We start from the raw sequence: 21,893 nt of genomic DNA on the forward strand, positions 1-21,893 counted from the left end.
TTTATTAAGCCCCTATTAATGCAAGGAGGCGAAAATTCAGTGCCAGCCTCAAGTCAATATTCATTAAGCTCCTCATGCAAAGAAAGGCACAAACTAGATGCCTATCTTCAAATCAACAAATATTAAGCTACGACTAATGCAAAGAAAGGCAAAAACTAGATGCCAGTCTCACATCAACAAGCGTTTATTAAGCTCCTACTAATGCAAAGAAAAGCAAAAACTCGATGCCTAACTCGGGTCAACAAGCATTTCCCAAGCTCTATAGGAGCGGCCGGCCCTGGGCTAAATTCGGAGTACCCAAGGGCTTTAGGTCGCTAGCAGTTGCTCACAAATCCCATGTCTAACGAGAAGAAGGCCACGACCACGCACAAGCGAGACCCACACAGCGCGCCCTGGAGCCCATCTTAGAGGGAAGGCGCTCCTTGAGGGGAGAATCGAGAACGGCTTCTGGAAAAAGTTGCTCTCTGGGACCCTCACATTCCAAAAGAGCTCACAATATTAAAACAAAAATCTGTCCAAGTAAGATATATTTGATGTAAATGGGAGCTCACAGAAGAGGGGAGATACAAAAGGGGAGGTGGTGGACGCGCGCAGGTAAGATTTGGGCCGAAGAAAATCAAGTTATGAAAAGAGCAATAATAATCACAATAATAACTAGCATTAATCTAGCGCTTTACAACTATCTTCTCCCAATACTCGATAATCAAACAACAAGTTAAAAGACTGCAAGTGATCAACTAAGTCATCCTTCCCGCCTTCCTCCCCCAAAGAAAGGAGTCGCTTTCTCCTTCCCCCACTTTTGAAGCCCAGTCCAAGCTGCCCCATTTTCTCCAGGTACTAGAGGGGCCTGAGGCCTCCATGCACCCTGGGTGGGAGGGGTCGTCTCATGCTCTCGCCGTCCCCTGCGGCGCAAGCCCAGGACACGGGGAATATGCGGAGCGGAGCGGGGTAGGAGAGCGAGGCAGCCCGAGAGCTGGTGGCGGGTACCTGCAAGCGGCCGTTAGAACCGTTACTTACCATTTCCAGCCGTGCCCAGGAGGGTCTGGCGGAGGACCGAATGGAACAGCATCGGGGACGGCGGGAAACGGGTAGCGAACAGAACAGACTTGCAAGCAGTCCAAGCCGTGGAACCCCCACGCCCACTCCCCTGTCCCCAGCCCATTTATGCCGGCTAACTCCCGCCACCGCCGGGCAGGGCCAACAAACTCCGCGCCAAACTGACGCAAAGCCTGCTGATTGGCTCTCGCTGTTCCATCGCCGAAACGCAAGCCCCGCCTGCCTCGAGATCTCCACCTCTTTTTTATCCACCCCTCCTTCACTTATGGAGAAAGCCTCAGGGCGATTGGTTATTGGCTGCGCTTGCGCCTGCGCGGAGCGGGACGAAGAAGACCTGAACGGCAGAGTACTTAGAACGCATGCGCGTTATTAGCTGGCGGCGAGCCGGGCCAAGGGGGAAGAAAACACGCGAGAACAAATTGGAGGGAGATGGTTGCACTGCAGCGGAGTTTTCAGTCCTAAATAGGTTGGTCTGGTCACTGTAAAGAGCCCTATGGCGTCAAATTCGACCAAGTCTTTCTTGGCAGACGCCGGCTACGGCGAACAGGAACTGGATGCGAACTCAGCCCTCATGGAACTGGATAAAGGTATCACGGGAGCTGACCGCGTCAAAATGGGGTGGTGAGGGGGGGAGGGGGGAAAGAAATGGCGCCACCCGCTGGTCGAGGCCTAGAGACCGCCCCGATGGCGCATGCGCGGCAGACCTGGCGATGGGTTAGTCTTTTGCCTGGGAAGCAGGAGTGGTACAATTCATGCTTCCTGCGCGTTGTGATTAGATTCATCTCGGGAAGATGAACTTCTTCCAAAAAAATGTACGTAGGCTCAAGCTAGGTGCTTGAGGGTTGGGAGAAGAAACGCCGGGCCCGAGAAAACCCGCGTAGTAATCGGGGTTTGAAGTCCTAAATAAAAGCTCCAGCCATTCACCTGCTAGAAAAGCTTTAATTCTCCCAGAGTCGAAATAGTTTAATAAAAATCGTACGATTATTTCTGAGCTTTTCTGACTTTTTATAAGCCAAGTCCACCAAAGCGCTCACCCTCGCATTTAGTATGTAACGGTGTAGTCGTGTCCGACTCAGTGCCCTCATTTGGGGTCTTCTTAGCAAAGGTACTGCCTGGAGTTGTGTGCCATTTTCTCCTCCACCTCATTTTAAAAAGAGCAAGTCGAGGCAAACAGGATTAAAGGACTTGCCCAGGGTCACACAGCTAGTAGATGTCTGTTTTGAACTCGGGTCTTTGCATTTCAGGCCCAGCGCTCTATCCACTGCACCACCTCAATTCCTCCAGCATTTAATAACCAGCTCAGATTTCTGTATTTTAGTGGACTTGGATTTGTATCTTGAATACCATGGGGAATTTACAAGAGGTTTTGTTCTTGCTTTTAACTCACTATGAGAGCAAAGTAGAATAAATGTTTTTTAATTTCCAAAATCAAGAGTGCTTTTGTTCCCCTGCTCTAGGAACTAAAGTAGTTTTTAAGAATTTAAATCGTTCAAAAGATCTGAATAGGCATTCTTCAGATTAAGAAATCAAAGCCATCTTTGATTTCATAGTCATGAAAAAAGTTTTCAAAATCACTCTTGATTAGAAAAATACAAATTGAAACAACTCTGAAGTACCACCTCACACCTCAGCTAAGGTGACAGTATTGGAGGGGTTGTGGGAAAACCCTCATGTATTGTTGGTGGAGTTGTGAACTGATGCAGCCACTCAGCCTGGTACTGTGCTCTCAGCCTCAGCATTCCCAGGTCTGTATCTCAGGAAGCTTCCATGGCTCCCTTTTGCCTCTAAAAATTGTTTAATATTTAAAGCTCTCCACACTCTGGCTCTAGCCAGTCCAGTCAATTGTTAGCCAGGCACTCTAAAAGTCTGGACTCATGCACCTTAAAGTGGTATGGGGGTAAATAGTTGTAGGATTTGCAGAACATAGAAAAAATAATCTCTGAGGAAAAGCAGCAAGCCTGCAAAAGAGAAGCTCAACAGAGTTGTGGAGGGAGAGGTCCCAAGAATAAAAAGCACCATTGGTGGAGTCTGGTGATGGAGTATCCCCTGTAAGGACAGACAAGTGCCCCAGGGTTGCAGTTAGGAGGCAGTAAGAAGTATAAGAAATTTTGGAAAGGTTTTTAAGAGCCCAACAAAGAATTTTATAGTTGATCCTGGAGAGAGCCACTGTTATTGCTTGACTAGGGGAGGATGTGGTCCAGCCCTTCAGAAAGGCAGATTTGATAGCTAGGTGAAGGATAGACCAGAGGAGAAGAGAGTGGAGGCAGGAAGACCAGTGAGAAGCACCTGCTATAGGGTGGTGGTAGTGTCAAAGGAGAGAGAAATATTATTTAGGTAGAAAAGATATGGGGGTACAATTACGGCTGGATAAGTAGATTTGAGCATTGTTGACAGAGAGCTAGCAAAGGAATCCATAGGAGCTGAAGAAATCACTAATTGAATTACTTTGGGGGACGTAGGTTCTATCTAGACTAAAAATCTAGGGCACCCTCACAATTAGTGGTTAAGAGTTGGATGGAAATCCAGCAAAGAAGACTAAGGAGCAAATTGTAAGTAAAAAGTTCCAGATTTGAATTCTGCTAAAGATCCTTTCTAGCAAAATGTGATCTTAGAAAAGTCAACTTCTCAGTCTCAGTTTCTTCATTTGTAAAAATCTATGCCACACTGTTGTAAGATGAGGTAATATGTTTAAAGCACTGATTATTTCTAAAGGATATCGAGCTTTGAGAAACTCAACTTACATCCCTAATGTGCCTGAGTTCAGCATCTGTCAAACATTGAATATTCATTAGATGCCAGACACTTTGCTACCACTGAGAATATGAGAGATAAAAAACAAAGCAGTTACTACCCTCATTCTTTTGAAAACTATAAACAATTAAGTTGGAAGTAATTGAGTGGGCTGGGAATGGGGAAAGTCTGTAACAAATAGCTTCAGGATCCCCAATTGATAAATGATCAAAGGATATGAACAGACAGTTTTCATATGAAGAAATTAAATCCATCTATAATCATATAAAAATGCTCTAAATCACTATGGATTAGAGAAATACAAATTAAAACAACTCAGAATGGATTAGAGAAATACAAATTAAAACAACTCAGAGATAGTATCTCATGCCTCTCAGACTGGCTAAGATGACATTGAAAAAGATAATGATAAATGTTGAAGGGGATGTAGGAAAACTGGGACACTTAATACATTTTTGGTAGAACTGTGAATGGATCCAGTCATTCTGGAGAACAATCTGGAACTATGTCCAAAGAGCTGTCAAACTGTGCTATAACCCTTTGATCTAGCAGCGCTACTACTGAGTCTGTATCCCAAAGAGATCATAAAAAAAAGGAAAAACCCACATGTGTGAAAATATTTATGTCAGTTCTTTTTATGGGATCAGAGAATTGAAAAATGCGCATTAGTTGGGGAATGACTGAATAAACTATGGTATGTAAAAGTAATGAAATATTATTGTTCTATAAAAAAATGATAGGCTGATTTTCAAAAGGCCTGGAAAGATTTACACAAACTGAAGCTGAGTGAAACAAGCAGAACCAGGACTACATTGTACATAATAACATAATAAGAATGTCTAATGATCAACTATGATAGATTTGGTTCTTTTCAGCAGTTCAGTGATCCAGGGCAATCCCAATAAACTTTGGATGGAAAATGCCATCAGCTGAGAGAACTATGGAGACTGAATGTAAATCAGCACATGCCATGTTCATTTTTTTCTTTCTTCTGATATTTTTTTTCTTGTGGTTTGTCCCTTTTGATCTGATTTTTCTTTTCCAACATGATCATAAGGAGATAACATGGAAAGTGAATGTACATGTATAATCCTCCCAAAAAAGTTGTTTTACATGTAAATAGGGAAAATAAAAAGGAAAAAGAAAAAGATCTAGATCTTTTCTAGATATCAAAAGTGGATCTCTACTCTATATAATGGGTCATTCTGCTTAAGACTGATTGTTTCAGCCAGATATAAGTTCATAAAAGACAGCTACCTTAAATCAAAAATGAATTTTTAAAAATACACAATAATAAATTACTTTACTATGGCTAAAGAAAACAAAAAAAAGAGCTCTTACAAAATTGTTGAAGTCTATGAATGGGTACTTTCCAAAGGTGACAAGGTCTTTAAAAAAAAAGTCATTAAAATAAAATTATTCAGAAACTTATCAAAAAGAAAAATACCATATAGCTGCAGGAACATTTCTTCTCCACATTTTTAGGTATTTTCAGCTCTGTTAGAACTTTTTATTTATGATCACTCTTGGTTTTCACAAGTACTACTTAGCTAAGGCCAGTTGTAAAGGGGAAATAAAAATAACCTTAAGGTACAGGTGGAGCTTCTCACATCATCTTTCCAGCCTTTGCTTCCTTTGTCTTTTGCCTTCCTTTCTGGTTCATTGTCACTCCAGCTTGATTTTGGTAATTAGAAGAAAGGATGAGCAGAAACCCAGCTGGCTGCTACTATAACACTCATTATGCCATCCTCCTTCCTACCCCCATTTTGGTCAGTTATGACTATATAGCACCCTTGAGGGAGATCTCTCTTTACTCCCACTCCTGATTCTTTTATCTTTTTCAGAACGTGGTCTCAGTTTTCACCTCTGACTCCTCATCCTACCACTTCTAAATCATCCATTTTAGGGTCATAGACTGGAAGCTAGAAACAGCCCTAGAGATCATGTTACCATTCCCTTTTACAGATCTGGCAACTTATTCTAGAAAGGTGGTTTTTCAAAGTCATACAAAAATTATTTATCTGAGTGGACCATCCTCTCCCCCTATTTGCCCTTTCACACATCAATCATATCTCTAACTTTTGTCTGGGAATGAATTGGGGGTGAGAAAGAGAACTTAAGTATATTCCTTAAACACCATTTATTAGAATGCTTTGTGAAAAACTCCCAGATTCATTGTGAGATAAATAATAAATGTGGACCTAATAAATGTTAGGAACTTTACTAACATTTAAAGTGCTATTTTGGAAGAGAATGAGTTTTAAGCATACAAGTTACTAAGACTAACTAGGATGTAAATTGGATGATAATAGCTGTGTACCCTAAATTATCTTTAAGAAGAGGCAATTTATGATAAAATTTCTAAATAGTTCTGTTATTTTAGAACAAATTATTTCTCTCAATCTTAATTTCCTCATCTATAAAATGAGCACAGTTATCCTTCCACAATATTTTTGGTTAAAAATCACAAGAGACTATTCTTTATCCAATAATATTGAGTAGTATTAAAAGGAAATATCTGAATAAGGCATTATTGAAAATGGCCATAGAAAACAATTCTTAAAAACATTTTACTTTAGTGGCTTCCTCTTGTAAATAATATTACCTAAGATGTTTCCAAATAATTCTCATTGACAGATTTTTTCAAGAAGATTTTAGAATGTTTTTTCATTTAAATATTCATGGTGATTTAAGCCCCCTGCTTTACAGTCCAGGTTATTAATATATTGTTATAGCTATTAGTATCTTAATGTGCATTTACTACTATTCAAACCCTTTGGGGGGTTGTATTTGAAAAGTACTTTAAACATTGCAATGTATATACATTCCCTATTGTTGCTTTTAATAGGGCTAAGATCTGGCAAACTTGGAGAGCAGTGTGAAGCAGTTGTACGCTTTCCTAGACTCTTTCAGAAGTATCCATTCCCTATTCTCATCAACTCTGCATTTCTAAAGCTGGCTGATGTATTCAGAGTGGGGTAAGTCTAATATGTCCTTTCTAAAGACCAGTGTTCTAAAGTTATTTGTTTTAATTTGGAAGTGAACTTTTTTCCCTCTATCTTGGCTTCTCTTGCTAGAGTGTCTGTTATTTGATTTAGTTGTTTTTCTTTTTTTCTGACTTATTCTCAGGTTCTGTTATCATCTTCTTGCAGGTGACTGCCACATCTACATATTTTGCCTTTATCTTTCTTCAAAGTTCTGCCATTGATCATTGAAAGGCAGGATGGTGTAAAGGCCTAGAAGGTCTGGTTCAGTTTTGCCTCATTCACTATATGTGTGAATTATTTCTTAGATTCATTTTCCTTTCCAGGAAACTGGGGATAGTCATAATGTGGTACTTATCTCTTTAGGTTGTTTTGATGGTGAAATGAGATGTGTGTGTATGTATATAATATTTTGAAAAACTGCAATTTGTAAATGTCAGTTATTATTATGATATTCCATTTCCTCCCGTCAGCCTTTGTACAGGCTTTCCTCTATGCTAAAATGTTCTCCATTCACTCCTCTGCCTCTTGAAATCTTTAGTTTCCATCAAAATTCAGTTCAGGTCATTTCCTACATAGAATTTTTTTTTTCCAATTTTTTTTTGTTGTTGTTCCTCTGCCTTCAATATTTTTTTTACTTATACTATTTTGTATTTTCTTAGCTGTGTGCATATTGTTCTTTCCAGAAGTATGCAAAATTTTTAAGGCTAAGTAACTAACTAAATATATAAGTAACTAAAAATGCTAGATGCTGAATGAATGCTTCCTAAATTGAATTAAACCAGCCTTCCACTCCATCTTTTCATAATAGATATTTTTACTTTATTCACTTAATGTTAAAATAATCAAAAAAAAAATACATAGCTGTTAATCACCTCATTGTGAGTCCTATCAGAATTTTCCTTCTAAGTAAAATATAAAGCATGAGAGGTAGTATAAACTTAAAATTCATATACATAATCAAAGTCTGTATCCAACTATTAAAAAAACAATAAAAGCAAGTACATAAACCAACTCTAAACAGTTAACAAAGAAGTTACTTCTCAGATTTAAAACAAAACAAAAACAAAAAAAGACCAAAATAGTCATTCACAGAATTTGAAAGGAATTCAGTCCGATCATAACCAAATTTGAGAAATAGTCATCTAATGTTTGTTTTAAGTTATCCAATGAGGAGGAATCCTCTGCTTCCTCATATTAGGATTATGACATTTTAAAAAAAATTTTCCAAGTGTAAGACATGAAATTTACTGTTATTAAATTTCATTCATACTGTTTTTAAAATTCATTCATAGATTTTTGTCCAATACTCTTGCCTATCAGATCTTTGGAATCTCAGCTTTGTCATCCAGTCTTCTGTGTGAGCTGCAGGTGAATATGCCATCTATTCCTTTGTCCAACTCATTGAGAAAAATGCTTTAAAAAAAAAAAAAAGCATAGTATAAAGCACAGATCCTTGGAGCATTTTGGCTCCAGCCATATTAGCTTCTGTTCATACAGAACAGAATCTCTTCCTTGTAAACTTTTTCCTTCCTCTCAGTTTTCTAGACCATCTGTTTTGATCTAATCTTTGCTCCCCTTACTCTCTTCTTTGTAATCTATCTTTTTTATGTCCTTTTTTTTTTTTTTTTTGCATGCCCCTATAGAATGTATCAGTTCCTTGAGTGCAGTTTTTGTCTTTGCTTCCTCATATTAGGATGAGGAATCCTCTTGTTAGTAACAAGAGTTCCTTATATGAAGTAGTAGTTGCTACTACTACTACTAACAAGAGTTCCTTATATGAAGTAGTAGTTGCTTGCTTAATGTTTATTGACATTTTAAAAATGCACTCCACTAAGTTTAATCTAGAATTAAAGTAACTTCACTAAAATCACATTAGTGACTAGTATCAGAATTGAAATCACAATCTGTTTCCTACTTATTAACTGAAAAACTTTTTTACTACTGTTTCACACTTCTGCTTTTATACCCTCCAATAGGTGTAAATGTTCCATGCATATTGGTTATAGAAGAGCTATTAATGTATTATAAAATCCACATATACATAAACTCTGTTCAATGACTTTGTAAATTTTAGCCATCTGAAAAGCTAATATGCTGCCTTTAGTAAACATGCCTTCTCTTTTTGCTTGCCTATCATACTTTGCTTTGAAGAAAAAAATTTGTGTCACAGAAATAGCCTGAAGAGGTGTGAGAATGATTGGACAGTCACCTTTTTTATTGTTTACCTGTACATGTGTGTTTATATATATAGGTTAATATAAACAAACATACCTGTATGTGGGGGGTGGGAGGTTATATATTATATGTGGAGTGAGTGTTAGAAAGGTATTGAAGGTAAATTCGGAGGGAGGCCATAACTCCATCTTGTTCTGTATCAGCCATTTTTCTGATTTTAATTTTGCATGTTAATCTTTGATGAACTGAAACAACCAACTTCAGCAATTGTGTCTTTCAATGTCTTCTCTCTTGTTCTTATCAGAACAAAACGACTTCATAGCTGAAGGTGGAGGATTCTGGAGTCCTTGAAATGTCCTCCTCCCTTGTCTGGCCTGATGAACAGTTCTCTTTGATATAGTGAAATGAATTATACCAAGAAAATAAACACTTATCTATTTACTGCAACAAATGATATATATTTTTCTTTAGCAAGTGTTCGTTTTCTTTGTATGGCCATTTACGCTTTGTTGGATATCCATGTTGCTGTTCTCCATGTTTCTTATAATGTATAAATATTAATTGGTGAATTGTGAATGGTGCATTCCTCATCCACTGCTGGTGGAGAGTGACACACTCGGTGTAATAAAACTTTTTTCCTGATTTAGTCTGGCTTATTGGCCTTAGCTAATCGAATTGATGAGAAAAATCATGCTACAAAGGAAATAAGTAGGTCACTGTTACTACTTCCTATTCATTTTCCTTAAATGATGAGTCCAAACAGTAGGTTAAAAATAGAGAATGAGTGATTATGGATTGATCCTTGTCATTACTATTTTAAGCAGATAGAATGTTTTCTTTTCTTTTTTCCTTTTTTAGAAACAATTTCCTAAGGCTGTGTGTGCTTAAAGTTACTCAACAAAGTGAAAAGCATTTGGAGAAAATTCTGAATGTGGATGAGTTTGTGAAGAGGATCTTCTCTGTGATTCATAGCAATGACCCTGTGGCAAGAGCTATTACACTCCGGTATGATAGTTTCACTTGGTATCTAATATGATTCACAAAATTAAATTCTTTAGGAAACTAGAATATTATTTGTTTGTAGGTTTTAGGGATTTCTTTTTGTGACATTAAAGCTCAAATAATGAAGAAGATAAACTAATAACCTGTCACTCCTAATACTTGGGATTTATATCCTATGATATAATTTTTATCTAAATAGTAGCATAAGATGGATGTGTGATATCTCTCTCTTTCTCTCTCTCTATGTATGTATGTGTATGTATGTATGCGTGTGTGTGTGTGTGTGTATATATGTGTGTATATATATATATATATATATACACATATATATATATATATATATGTATATATATATATATATATACACATACACATACGTATTTTAAATTCTGAGTAAAGTTTACCTTCTTTTACACTCAGTAGATAATGACTTTTGAAGTCAGATAACGATTAAGCCTGCATTTTAAAAATTATTTATACGAAAAGGTAACAGCCAACTTCTTGGAAAAAATTTGTTTTAATTTTTTTATTCTAACCGTAATAAACACCAAGATAAAAGGATATTTCCATATACATAGTAGAAAAGAAAATGAGGGTTGTATAAAAAACAGTAGCTATTTTGTACAGCTTTTCTTTTTAACTATATAAAATAAACTCTATATATCTTCTTTATATTTTCAAATCTTATAATATTCTGAAGATATAAAGAATATTTTTATATAATGGTGGTATGGTAGAAAGTGAGGTTTACTTTTTAAAAATAGCAGATCATTGTAATATTCTTCTCTAAAATATAAAGTTTTCTGGGGGCAGGTTTCTTGGGGGGGCTTCTGGAGGCAGCCTTAGTTTCAGTTCAGTATAATTACCCCAAATGCAGCCAGGAGTTAAAAGTCCAAATCCTTTATTGTCTCCTTTACTTGGGGCTCTGCTAGTTTTCTGGAGGCCTTCCAGATCTTGGTTTTAGTGTTTTCCACAGGACAGCCTGCCACCACTTCTCTGTCTTCCTTAGTTCTACCCACCTGCCTTCTCTGGCTTCTGAATCTCCTCAGCTTCCAAAGGTTTGTGCTTGAGCCTCCAGCCACAATAAAGGGGGACAATGGAATGAATCTATCTCAGCCTCAGAAAGCTTCTAGTGCGCTTGTCCTTTCTGGCCCTGAGAGCTCCTCCTTATATATTCCACATTGAGTATATACCAATCATTGTATCACTAGGAAACCATTATTTGTTGTAGGAGTAAATCGGTGCTAAACTAGATTTAACCACTGTCTCCTCAATTCCACTTACTTAGCACCTTGTTTCAAGTTCTGGCCCATAACAGATCATATAAGCAGTTTTTTCACAATGGTTCGGAGAAACTGTCTTTTATGGTCTTTGTTCCCTGACTTAGAGGATAAGACCTTCCCTTCCTCCACATCTATACACATCCAGGAAACTTGGGAAAAAGAAGAGAATTATCATTACACATCCTACTCCCTTTTTTTCCTTTTTTTATACTCTCTGCTGATTTCATCAACTCTCATAGATATAACTCCCACATCTACTTATCCAGTCCTTATCTTCTTCCTGAGCTATATTCTTGAATCTCCAAGTACTTGGTGAGCTCTCTATGTTCCATGGGCTCAGCATGTACAAACTGAATTCATTCTTTTCCCCCTAAACCCATTTATCTTCCTAACTTCTCTTTTTCAGCCAAGGGTACCACCACTGTGTACTTTTATACACAATAAGCCCTTAATGTTTATTATAAAGAGCTTTTTCATTCATTCATTTAGAAGCTAAAAATCATCGTTAACTTTTTGTTTTCTCATTCTTTCCCTTTCTCCATATCCAATCAGTTGCTAATCTTAGTGGATTCAACTTCCATAACATCTTGTACATCTATTCCCTTTTCTCTATTCTTATCACAGCTACCTTTATTTATGGCTTTCATCACCTTTTACCTGGTTTTTTTCAGTACCCTTCTAATTGGTCTTTTGGTATCACAAACTCTTCCTTCCTCTAACCCATCCTTTATACAGATGCCATATTGATTACCCTAAAGCACCAGTTTTTGCTAACGAAGTTAAATTAGCAAGCTTTGTTTAGTGTTTATTATAAGCCAGGCAGTATGCTAAGGGCTGGGGAATACATGTACAAGCAGAAGGAAAAATAGGCCTATATCTCAAGCAGCTTACAAGAAAAAGTAGTCAAGGACTGGAGTGATTTCCAGAGTTGGAGTGTCTGCTATAGCAAAGTAGACAGTGTTAGTAGACAATGTGGACATTGGAACAAAGTACTTAAGTGTAAGAAGAGTCCAGAGATGCAGTGAACATCATATGATCTTCCAGGATAAAAAGACAAAGTCAGGGGAAAGTCAAGAGGTCAGCCTGAAAAATAATGAAATTACAATAATAAAAAGTTTCAGTGTCTCCCTGCTACAGACATTCTTAACCTGGGATCTGTGATCTATTTTCAGTATTAAAAAATGTATTTTATATAACTTACTCCTGCGTTCTTTTTCCTACTATGTATCAGACAAAGTAACACTTCACAGCATGTTACAGAAATATTTAAATTTCATAACATCATTTTCATAACCAAAAATTCTATATATTTTTCCAGCTTTAGTCTATGAAGAAACTCATTCTATTTTTTAAAAAATTGAGTAGTATTTTGTTATTCCAATTAAAAAGATAGTTTTCAGCATTCATTTTTGTAAGATTTTGAGTTCCTAATTTTTTCTCACTCTTCAAGACAATAAACAATCTGATGTAATACAGTGTACTACATGTACAATTATTTTAAACATATTTCCATATTAGAACAAAAGAGAAAAACCACAAGAAAGAAAAAGCCAATCAAAAAAAGGTGAAAATAGTGTGCTTTGATCCAGACTCCATAGTTCTCTCTCTTGATGTGGACGGCATTTTCTATCTGAAGTCCATTGGAATTGTCTTGGATCATGTCATTGCTGAGAACAGTTAAGTCTATCATGTTAATCATAACATAATCCTTACTGTGTACAATATTCTCCTGGTTCTGCTTACTTCAATCAACATCAGTTCATGTAAGTCTTTCCAGGCTTTTTTGAAATTGGCCTACTCATCTTTTATAGAGTAATAATGTTCCATTACATTCATATAACATAAGTTATTCAGCCATTTCTCAATTGATGGGCATTCTACTCAATTTTCAATTCCTTGCCACCATAAAAAGGGCTGCTACAAACATTTTTGCACGTGTGGGTCCTTTCCCATCTTTTATGATCTCTGGGATACAGATTCAGTGATACTTATCTTATTTTAACTTTTATTGATACAGCTTAACTTGGCCTTCTTCTTCCCCTTTCCCCTGAATTTACTTTGTCTTCTTTTTCTGGGCATTGCTGTAGAATGTTGGGAAGTTTAGCATCCATCATTCCTGAGAGAAAGAATGCTCATCACAATATTCGGCAAAGCCTTGATTCACATGATAATGTGGAAGTTGAAGCTGCTGTATTTGCTGCTGCTAATTTCTCTGCACAATCCAAGTAAGAGCATACTTTTAACTTCTAGCTTCCCAAGTATATAATATTTCAAGGAGTGACTATTTAATGTTAAGCATCTAGTAAATTATCAGTGCATTGTTTTGCTCTTGGGACTATAAAAGAACAATAAAATGTGATCTTACTAGGTCTATGCTCTAGTTAATGAGAAAAGATTAACATGCACAATGAATTAAAGGAATAATTCAGTGCAGTAGACAGAGGGCTAAAAGGATGTCATGAAAAATTCAGAGCTTCTTTCATCAAAGAGATAACCTTTCTTCAATGAACATTAATCTTTGTTCCTTTCATTTTATTTTATTTAAAATAAATTTTATTGATTTTATTTACCACTTATAGATACTCTTGAGTATCTATACTAAAGTAAATATAAAACCTAATTATGTTAAGAAACTGATGGGTTATATTTATACCTTTTTTTTCCCATTTTACTAAGGAAGCCTCAAATACTGAAAGCATTAATCATTTATAAAGTGTTTTGCATGTATTATTTCATTTGTTCTTTATAATAATTTTGTGAAGTAGTTGCTGTTTTGATATTTTTACAAATGATGATAGTTTAGTATGCATATAAGGTGGGACTGAGTCCTTTCCCCTAAATTTTTGGATTTGTCATAATCTAACTTATGTTTTAGCTATTTATTATATATCATCTTATCCCTATTAGACTGTAAATTTCTTGGAATTAGGGACTTTTTTTTTTAAATCTCTTGTACCTAGCACTTTTGCTTATACAATATAGATACTTAATAAATGTTTTTTGAATTAAATTACTAGTGAAAGTGTAAATTCTATGATAAGAATGAAGGTCATTTCATTAAAGAACTAGTACTAAAAGATTGTGTGGGGTAGTATGGAAAGAGCACTGAATTTAAATTTACAGACTTTTTGTTGGAAGCCTCTTCCAGCTGCTTGTTATTTAGATGACCTGGGACTAAACACTTAGTCTCTCCCAAGCTTTTGTTTTCTCCTCCATTAAAGGAGAGGGTTGTACTACATAATTTGTTAACTCATTTCAAGTTCTGTGGTGCTAGTCCACATATTATAGGTTTGAAAACTCTTGCTTACTATCATAGCAGATTTATTAAGGTTAGCTTTGGGGGATAGGAAGAGAGGTGGGTGTTCTGTTTTAGAAATCACCAGGTCTTTTGGGTGATCTTGGAAGTCATTTCTTTTCAGATCTTTAAAAACATGAGCAAATTTAAATAAAGATGTCTTTAAACATCGATTTCTCTTTCCATAGGGATTTTGCTGCAGGAATCTGTAACAAAATAAGTGAAATGATTCAAGGTATGTAAGTTCCACTTGATAAGAAACAATTCAGTTTTTCTTTATATTCACTTTATGCACTATTGAATTAATTAGGATGGTTTAATTGTATTATAATTGTGTCACATATATATGTGTGTGTATATATATATATATATATATATATACACACACACACACTTGACTAAAGAAAGAGATAGAGAAAAAATGATTCAAATAGCATTGACAATTCTTTGCACCCATTCACTCTGTGTGCACATGCTTCAGAGCAAGTGTGAGAAAGGAGATAATAGCATTTATATAGCACTTTATATAGATTTTAAATCATTTGAAACATGAATCTTCTGTTTCCTCAGTAGGTACCTTTTGTAGGATGAACATCTCATCCCATTGAGCATAATTATACAATAATCTCTTGAACATACTTACTGACTTTCTATTTATGATGATAGAACCAATGAGAAGGGACAATTTTATTTGGTCTACCTAGCTTTCTTGGTAAGCTAGAAAGCCTCCATTGTATTTTCTTTTGTCTTCTTTATAACCTCATTTGTTTTATAGTTAATAAGAAAAAGGAACAATTATGTGATGGTAGGGATCATCCTTTGATATAATCACATTTATGTTCCAAGCCCATTCAAGATTTTTTTTTCTCCTCATCAGTTTTTATACTAGCTAAATCTTATTTGTTTTTTCCTGTTTGAGTCAAAGTCCTTACTCTTGCCTGTTTCTAATTAGTAACTTCACTGGGTATAGTGAGAATATGGAAAATAAAATTTATGTTCAGTTATTTCCTTAGTCACCCATCTCAGATCCTTTTGCTGTTTTGATATGGGCTATCTTTTTTTAAAAGACTCTGGAATCTCTCCATTTACAAATGTTAAATATACTATCTATTAAATATACTATACTATCTATTATGGGTGATTAAAGGAATTTTCAGGGATAATTTTAACTATTGGTGATTTTATATTGATTTTAGAACCTTATTCTAATATAAGCTATAACCCCATAATATATGCTTTTAAGTTGTCATTGACAATAAAAATACATGCTTGCTTTGTGTCAACAATGAAAAAAAAAACCTTTTTTTTCATATTTGGGAGGTGACCCATAATTTTCTAGACCTTGAATTGTGTCTATATTCAATACAAGTAGAGCTTATCTTCCTTTAGACCCATGATAACGTTGTATTTGGTTCAAGGAAAATATTTTAAGGCCATTGGGAATGTCTTGTTCTTTGACCATGAACAATGTTGCTTAGAAGCAAGAGTTTAGAAGATAAGGAAGCACATAGGATGATTTTATTATTATTTCATTAAAGATAATATTTATGTATACACACACAAACTCATGCACACATATACATTTATGGCTTTGTACGTAGTTTTTTTTTATTTGTTATATTAATGTCAATTGTAACCATAACTTGTATGGTTACAAGTGATATTTAAATTGATGATTCCAAAGGTCTTTTTCAGTTCTCATCCTTGTCCTTTCCAGAGTATTTGAAACTGTTGATCATGCCTGATAGATACTCTTTCCTCTTTGAGTTTACTTTTTTAATATGTTTTCTTCCTGTTTATTTTTGTCTACTACTAGAGGCAGCTAGTTGGTACAGTGCATGGATTACTGGGCCTAGAATCAGGAAGATCATAATTCAAATCCTTCGTCAACTTAATAGTGTATGACACTGAGCAAGTAACATAACTTAGATCTGTTTCAGTTTCCTCATCCATAAAGTAGGGGTAACAATAGCACCTATCCTCCCCCGGAGTTGTCTTGAGAATAAATGCAATCACGTTATATATAAATACAGTTATCACGTTGAAGCACTGACCTGGGTTTTCTTCTCTTTAACTCTTCATCTGGATGAACTCTGTGGCTGGAATGCAGTCCTCTTTACTTCTGGCTATTCAGAATCCCCAGCTTCTTTCACCCCTTACCTTATATGACATGCCTACATGAAGCACTTCCTGATCCTTCTCCTTTATCCCTGAAATTACTGCCTAGATATATATTTGTGTGTGTGTGTGTGTGTGTGTGTGTTTATACATACATAAACATAAAAATGTGTAATATGAGTTATATGCACACCATATTCACTTATATGTGTGCATATTATTTCCTGAGATTCAGTGTAAGAACCTCATATAGAAAAAAACTATTTTGGTTTTGTCTTTGTGTCCCCAATGCTTAACATTGTACTGTTTGGCACATAGCATACTTTTTGAAATGCTTGTTGGCTATATGATTAATACAAGTATATTTGAAGCCATGAGCTAATATTTCAAAGACTGGGAAAATGCCTATATTATTAAGACAGAGATAACTACTCTCCTCTCTTTACTCTAGGAAGGAAACATGCATTTATTAAGTGCCTACTCTGTGCCAGATGCTTAACAATATCTCATTTATTCTTCGCAACCACCTTGTATTGTAAGTGTTATTCCCACTTTACGATTGAGGAAACTGAAACAAACTAATGACTTGCCCAGCAACTAGTAAATGTCTGAGATTGAAATTGAACTCAAGTCCTTACTCCAAGTCCAATGCTCTATTCAATGTATTACCTAGTAACCCTCAAGATTTCTAATAGGCTTATAATTACTCACCATTGGTCATGAGAAAAATAAAATAAAAGAAATAAGCTTTGACATTAAAGTAGTTTAAAAGTATCTCTGTTCACAGTACTCAAAATTGAATCCATAGAAAACTTAAGGTACTAATAAATAAAAACAATGTAGGTAATAAATGATTTAAGTAGCAAGATATAAGACAAAACCTCACAAATATTTATTTCTTTAGATCAGTGTCAAGAATAAAAAGAAACTGATAATGAAAAGAGGCTACTACCCTCTATAGTAGCAGGATATTTTAGCATTGATTTATAAAACATCTGAGATGTATAAATATAAAACTTCAAAGTGGTTCTGCCAGAAATGAAGAAAGAATTGAACATATAGACATCTGTGCATATCTAAGATAGAACAAATATGTAAAGGCCAATACTTAACACACTAACTTACTTATTTAATGCTATACATGGCATTACATAAAATAAGAAGATTATTTCATAAATTTATGAAGTCAAAATTCACTTTAAAATATTATCAAGAACTGACAAAACAGGAGGAATAATGGGAAGAAATGTAAGCTAGCATTACTAAATATGTAAGCTAGCACTACTAAATACTAAATAAGCTAGCTAGCACTACTAAATACTAAATAAGCTAGCACAAATTTAGCTAGCACAATTTTTAAAACCATCTGGTACTGAAAAAAAAAAAAAAGTAGATCAGTAGACTAGAAAAGAGACCCCCTGAAATAGAGCATAATTAATAAAAAAAGATTTGTATATGATAAACATTTTTAAAAATATGGATCATTTTTCTGTTGTGTCTTACTCTTTGTGACCTCATTTGAAGTTTTCTTGGCAAAGATACTGGAGTAGCTTGCCATTGCTCATTGGACAGAGAGAAACTGAGGCAGAGTGGGTTGAATGACTTGCCCAGGATCACAGTTAGTGTCTGAGGCTAAGTTTGAATTTAGGAAGATGAGTCTTCCTGACTCTAGGTCTGGTACTCTATCTGGTGATCTTTGCCGCCTTTCTAAAAACTATTAGGGCTTGAATATTCAGTTAAAACTCTGAAAACTGTGTAGTTTTTATAGCAGTTAGTGGATTTGTATCCATAACCAGAACCATATTCACAGACTTCAACTTAAAAAAAAATTATAAAGCAAGAGGCATCAAAAACTAGCTGGTATTAATTAAAAATTAGAGAGATTATGAAACCAAAGAATTGAGTAATCCAGTATTTGATAAAGGGAAAACATAAATTACATAGGAAAAAACTCCTGATTTGGAAAAAATGACTGGAAAAATTAGAAAGCCATCTGGCAGAAATTACACTACCTTCCACAATACATTCTAAATGGATATATGATTTTAATATTAAAAATCATACTAGAAAAAAATTAAAAACATCATATACCTGTCATAATTATAGGTAGGGAATTGTATTTTTAGCCAAACAATGAATAGGAGCAATTCCAGAAGATACAATAGTTAACTTTGATAACGTAAAACTGAAAAGCTGCATAGACATTAGTGTATCTAGGATAAGAAGGGAAGTGATCAAATGGAGAAAAAAAGTCTTTATCATATTTCTCTGATAAGAATTTGGTATCCAAGATATATAACTGATATGAATACACATGCACGTTTGTGTGTATATATGCATGTATATAATACATACGTAGTCAAAGGATATGAATAGTTTTCAAAAGAATTGCAAGGTGTTCGTTAATCACATGAGAACAATATTCTACATCACTAATAGGAAGAAAAATTCATGTCAAAACACTGACATTTTACTTTACTTATACTTTTTACTTTTACTTTATATCTTGCCAATTAACAAAAATGACAAATTGGCAAGTCAGTGAAAAGCACATTAATATATTTTTATGGAGTTAAGTGGTCCAAATATGTTGGAAAGAAGTTTGGGATTATGTTAATAAAGTGACTAAAATATCCAAACCCTTTGAGCCAGAGACTATTGCTAGGTTTATAACCCAACAAAGTCATCAATAAGAAAAGAGTTCCCATGTACTTCAAAATATTTATAACAGCACTTTGGTGGCAATTACTAAAAAGTAGATTATATCAACACATGCATCAGTTGGGAAAAAGCTAAATAAAAATTGTTGTACATTAATGTGATAGAATATAACTGCTTTAAGAAATAATGTTTATGATGAAAAGAAGCATGGACAAATCTATATGCACTGATGCTAAGTGAAGTAAACAAAGCCAAAAAAAAAAAAAAAAATGTACACAGTTGGCTAAAATAATGTAAATGGAAACTACACTGAAAAAATAAAAGTAAATGAAAAAAATATATAAATATCAAGTAGGACACAGAAAAAGAAAAAGGAGAAGATACTCCCAACATACCCCTTTGGGGAGAAGGGAAGAAATAAGCCAAGTGACACACATTAGACATGTTTTTGAACTTTTTCAATGTATCAGTCAGTTATGCTGACTTTTTTTTCTCATAGAAAGTACTATTTTTCATATGGGATGGTTCTTGGGGAGGAAGAGGGAGAAGGTTACATGAGATACTAAGGTAAGATAAGAAAGAAAATGTTACACTTTTTTTTAAAAAGAGATTAAAAAGGAACAAAGGTCACATGGGATAGACTTACAAAGGAATGTAGAAGAAAAGCCTTGTTTGTTTTATTGGTTTTGTTTGGACTTAAAGTCTAGGATGAGAATTTTTTAACCCCTTTATTTCCTTTGTTTATTTAACTGTTTAATGATACATGTACTACTTGGGACAAGCAATAATTGTGGTTATCTGGGAGCTATTAACATTTCCTTTTGCATCTAGGTTTAGCCACACCAGTAGACTTGAAACTGAAATTGATCCCCATATTGCAACACATGCATCATGATGCAAGCCTGGCTTCTAGTGCTCGGCAACTCCTACAGCAGCTGGTCACATCCTATCCCTCTACCAACATGGTTATTGTTACACTGCACACTTTTACCCTGCTTGCTGCTTCATCTTTGGTTGATACTCCGAAGCAGGTAACTTTAATTTCCTTTATTAAACAAGTCATCTTCAAGCCCTTAAAACTATATATTGTTGTTCACACCTCATAAATACAATAAAAATAGGCTTTTCAATTTTTATGACTTTTTTTTTAAGCTATATTCTCTAATACAGGGGTCCTCAAACAGTGGCCTGCGGGCCAGATATGGCAGCTGAGGATGTTTATCCCCCTCACCCAGAACTCTGAAGTTTCTTTATTTTAAAGGCCACAAAACAAAGTTTTTGTTTTTACTATAGTCCGGCCCTCCAACTGGCCCCCTATTTAAAAAGTTTGAGGACCCCTGCAAAATGGTAGTTAAACTCCATGTATTTGCTTTTTACTTCACTATGGTTTCTATGCCAATATTTGTAAATCCTTAAGATGAAACAAGTAGTAGTTTCTCATCTGGTCATTTGAAAGCCATTCATTACCAGTTGAAGTATCTTTATTTCTCTAGTAATTATAAGCAAGTCATCTTATAGATCTTTAATCTAGCAGTTTTGTGTCTGTTATGGGAAAGTTAAAAAGTTTGAATAAGATTCTTAATTTTTATTTAGTTAAAACCTATAATTTGGGAGGCTCTACAAATAGAAATATCTAAATTGCAGATATATTACTGTAATGTTCTCTTTGTTTTGGTTTTCTTGGCGTCTCTGGAAGCAGCTTTCTTTTCAGTTCAGTAATCAACACAAGTACACCATTTGTTAAAATCCAATTCCTTTATTATCTCTTTCAAAGCCTTGTCTTCTTTTCTGGGGCCCGATTAGCTCTCTCTCTCCTTGGTTCCGAGAGCTTGAGCTCCTGCCATCAGTCCTTTGTCTTCTCTGCCTCTGCCAGCTTCTCGAATGAATTCTGGCTAAGGCTCCTAGCTTATATGCTCTACACTGAGTATAAACCGATCTTTCTATCACTAGGAAATCATTATTTGTTATAAGATTAAATCAGTGCTAAACTAGATTTAACCATTGTCTCCTCACTTCCACTTAGTACCTTGTAAACATCCTTTGTTTCAAGCTCAGACTTCTGGCCCATGATACATTATGTAGGCCTTTAACTATATGTGGCCAAGTTTTTTTTTGTTGTTGTTTTGTTTTGTTTTTAATGTTTTATTAAAGCTTTTTATTTTCAAAACATATGCATATGGCCAGTTTTAATATTGCCTTTGTACTCATTCACTACCTCAAGGGATCTTTCTATCCCACTATTTCTTCTAAATTGTAACTAAGTTCCTGGGACCGTGGGTTAGGTCTGTGTTAGGGGACTCTTAATCTCCCTGTCACTTCTCTTTTTTCTTCCCTGTCAACCATACATATACCTGTCTCTTGCCTTTTCCTTTAATATTCAACTCTTATAGCTCAGTTATGTTTCTCATACAATCAACTCTATTTTTAACAGCTTCCTCCTCCTTTTCTATTTAATTTTTGTCTGCTACTTAATAGAAATTTCTCTGCTGCCCCAGTTTTCATTTTATCTTTTATTATTCCATTTGTAAGCCAGAAAATAGTTCTAATTGTGACTGATAAGGGAGC

At 35.2% G+C, this 21,893-nt stretch overlaps 2 protein-coding genes across 4 annotated transcripts in view; one reads left to right on the plus strand and one right to left on the minus strand.

Annotated features, from left to right (window-relative positions):
* DTL (denticleless E3 ubiquitin protein ligase homolog) overlaps positions 1–1,177 on the minus strand; it is a 48,583-nt gene extending 47,406 nt beyond the window's left edge. For all 3 annotated transcript variants that reach the window (XM_051998431.1, XM_051998432.1, XM_051998430.1), the window contains exon 1: positions 1,018–1,177. In XM_051998431.1, the coding sequence (XP_051854391.1) occupies positions 1,018–1,162 (145 nt within the window). In that variant the 5' untranslated portion in view covers positions 1,163–1,177. The remainder of the gene's footprint in view (positions 1–1,017) is intronic.
* A 184-nt stretch (positions 1,178–1,361) lies between these two features.
* The window catches only part of INTS7 (integrator complex subunit 7), a 64,146-nt gene continuing 43,614 nt past the window's right edge, over positions 1,362–21,893 (plus strand). Inside the window, exons 1-6 of the mRNA XM_051998433.1 lie at positions 1,362–1,643; positions 6,656–6,785; positions 9,828–9,974; positions 13,342–13,479; positions 14,738–14,784; positions 20,160–20,359. Coding sequence (XP_051854393.1) covers positions 1,550–1,643; positions 6,656–6,785; positions 9,828–9,974; positions 13,342–13,479; positions 14,738–14,784; positions 20,160–20,359 — 756 coding nt within the window. The 5' untranslated portion in view covers positions 1,362–1,549. The remainder of the gene's footprint in view (positions 1,644–6,655; positions 6,786–9,827; positions 9,975–13,341; positions 13,480–14,737; positions 14,785–20,159; positions 20,360–21,893) is intronic.

The sequence above is a fragment of the Antechinus flavipes genome, chromosome 4 (assembly GCF_016432865.1).
Source record: "Antechinus flavipes isolate AdamAnt ecotype Samford, QLD, Australia chromosome 4, AdamAnt_v2, whole genome shotgun sequence".
NCBI classification, from domain to species: domain Eukaryota; kingdom Metazoa; phylum Chordata; class Mammalia; order Dasyuromorphia; family Dasyuridae; genus Antechinus; species Antechinus flavipes.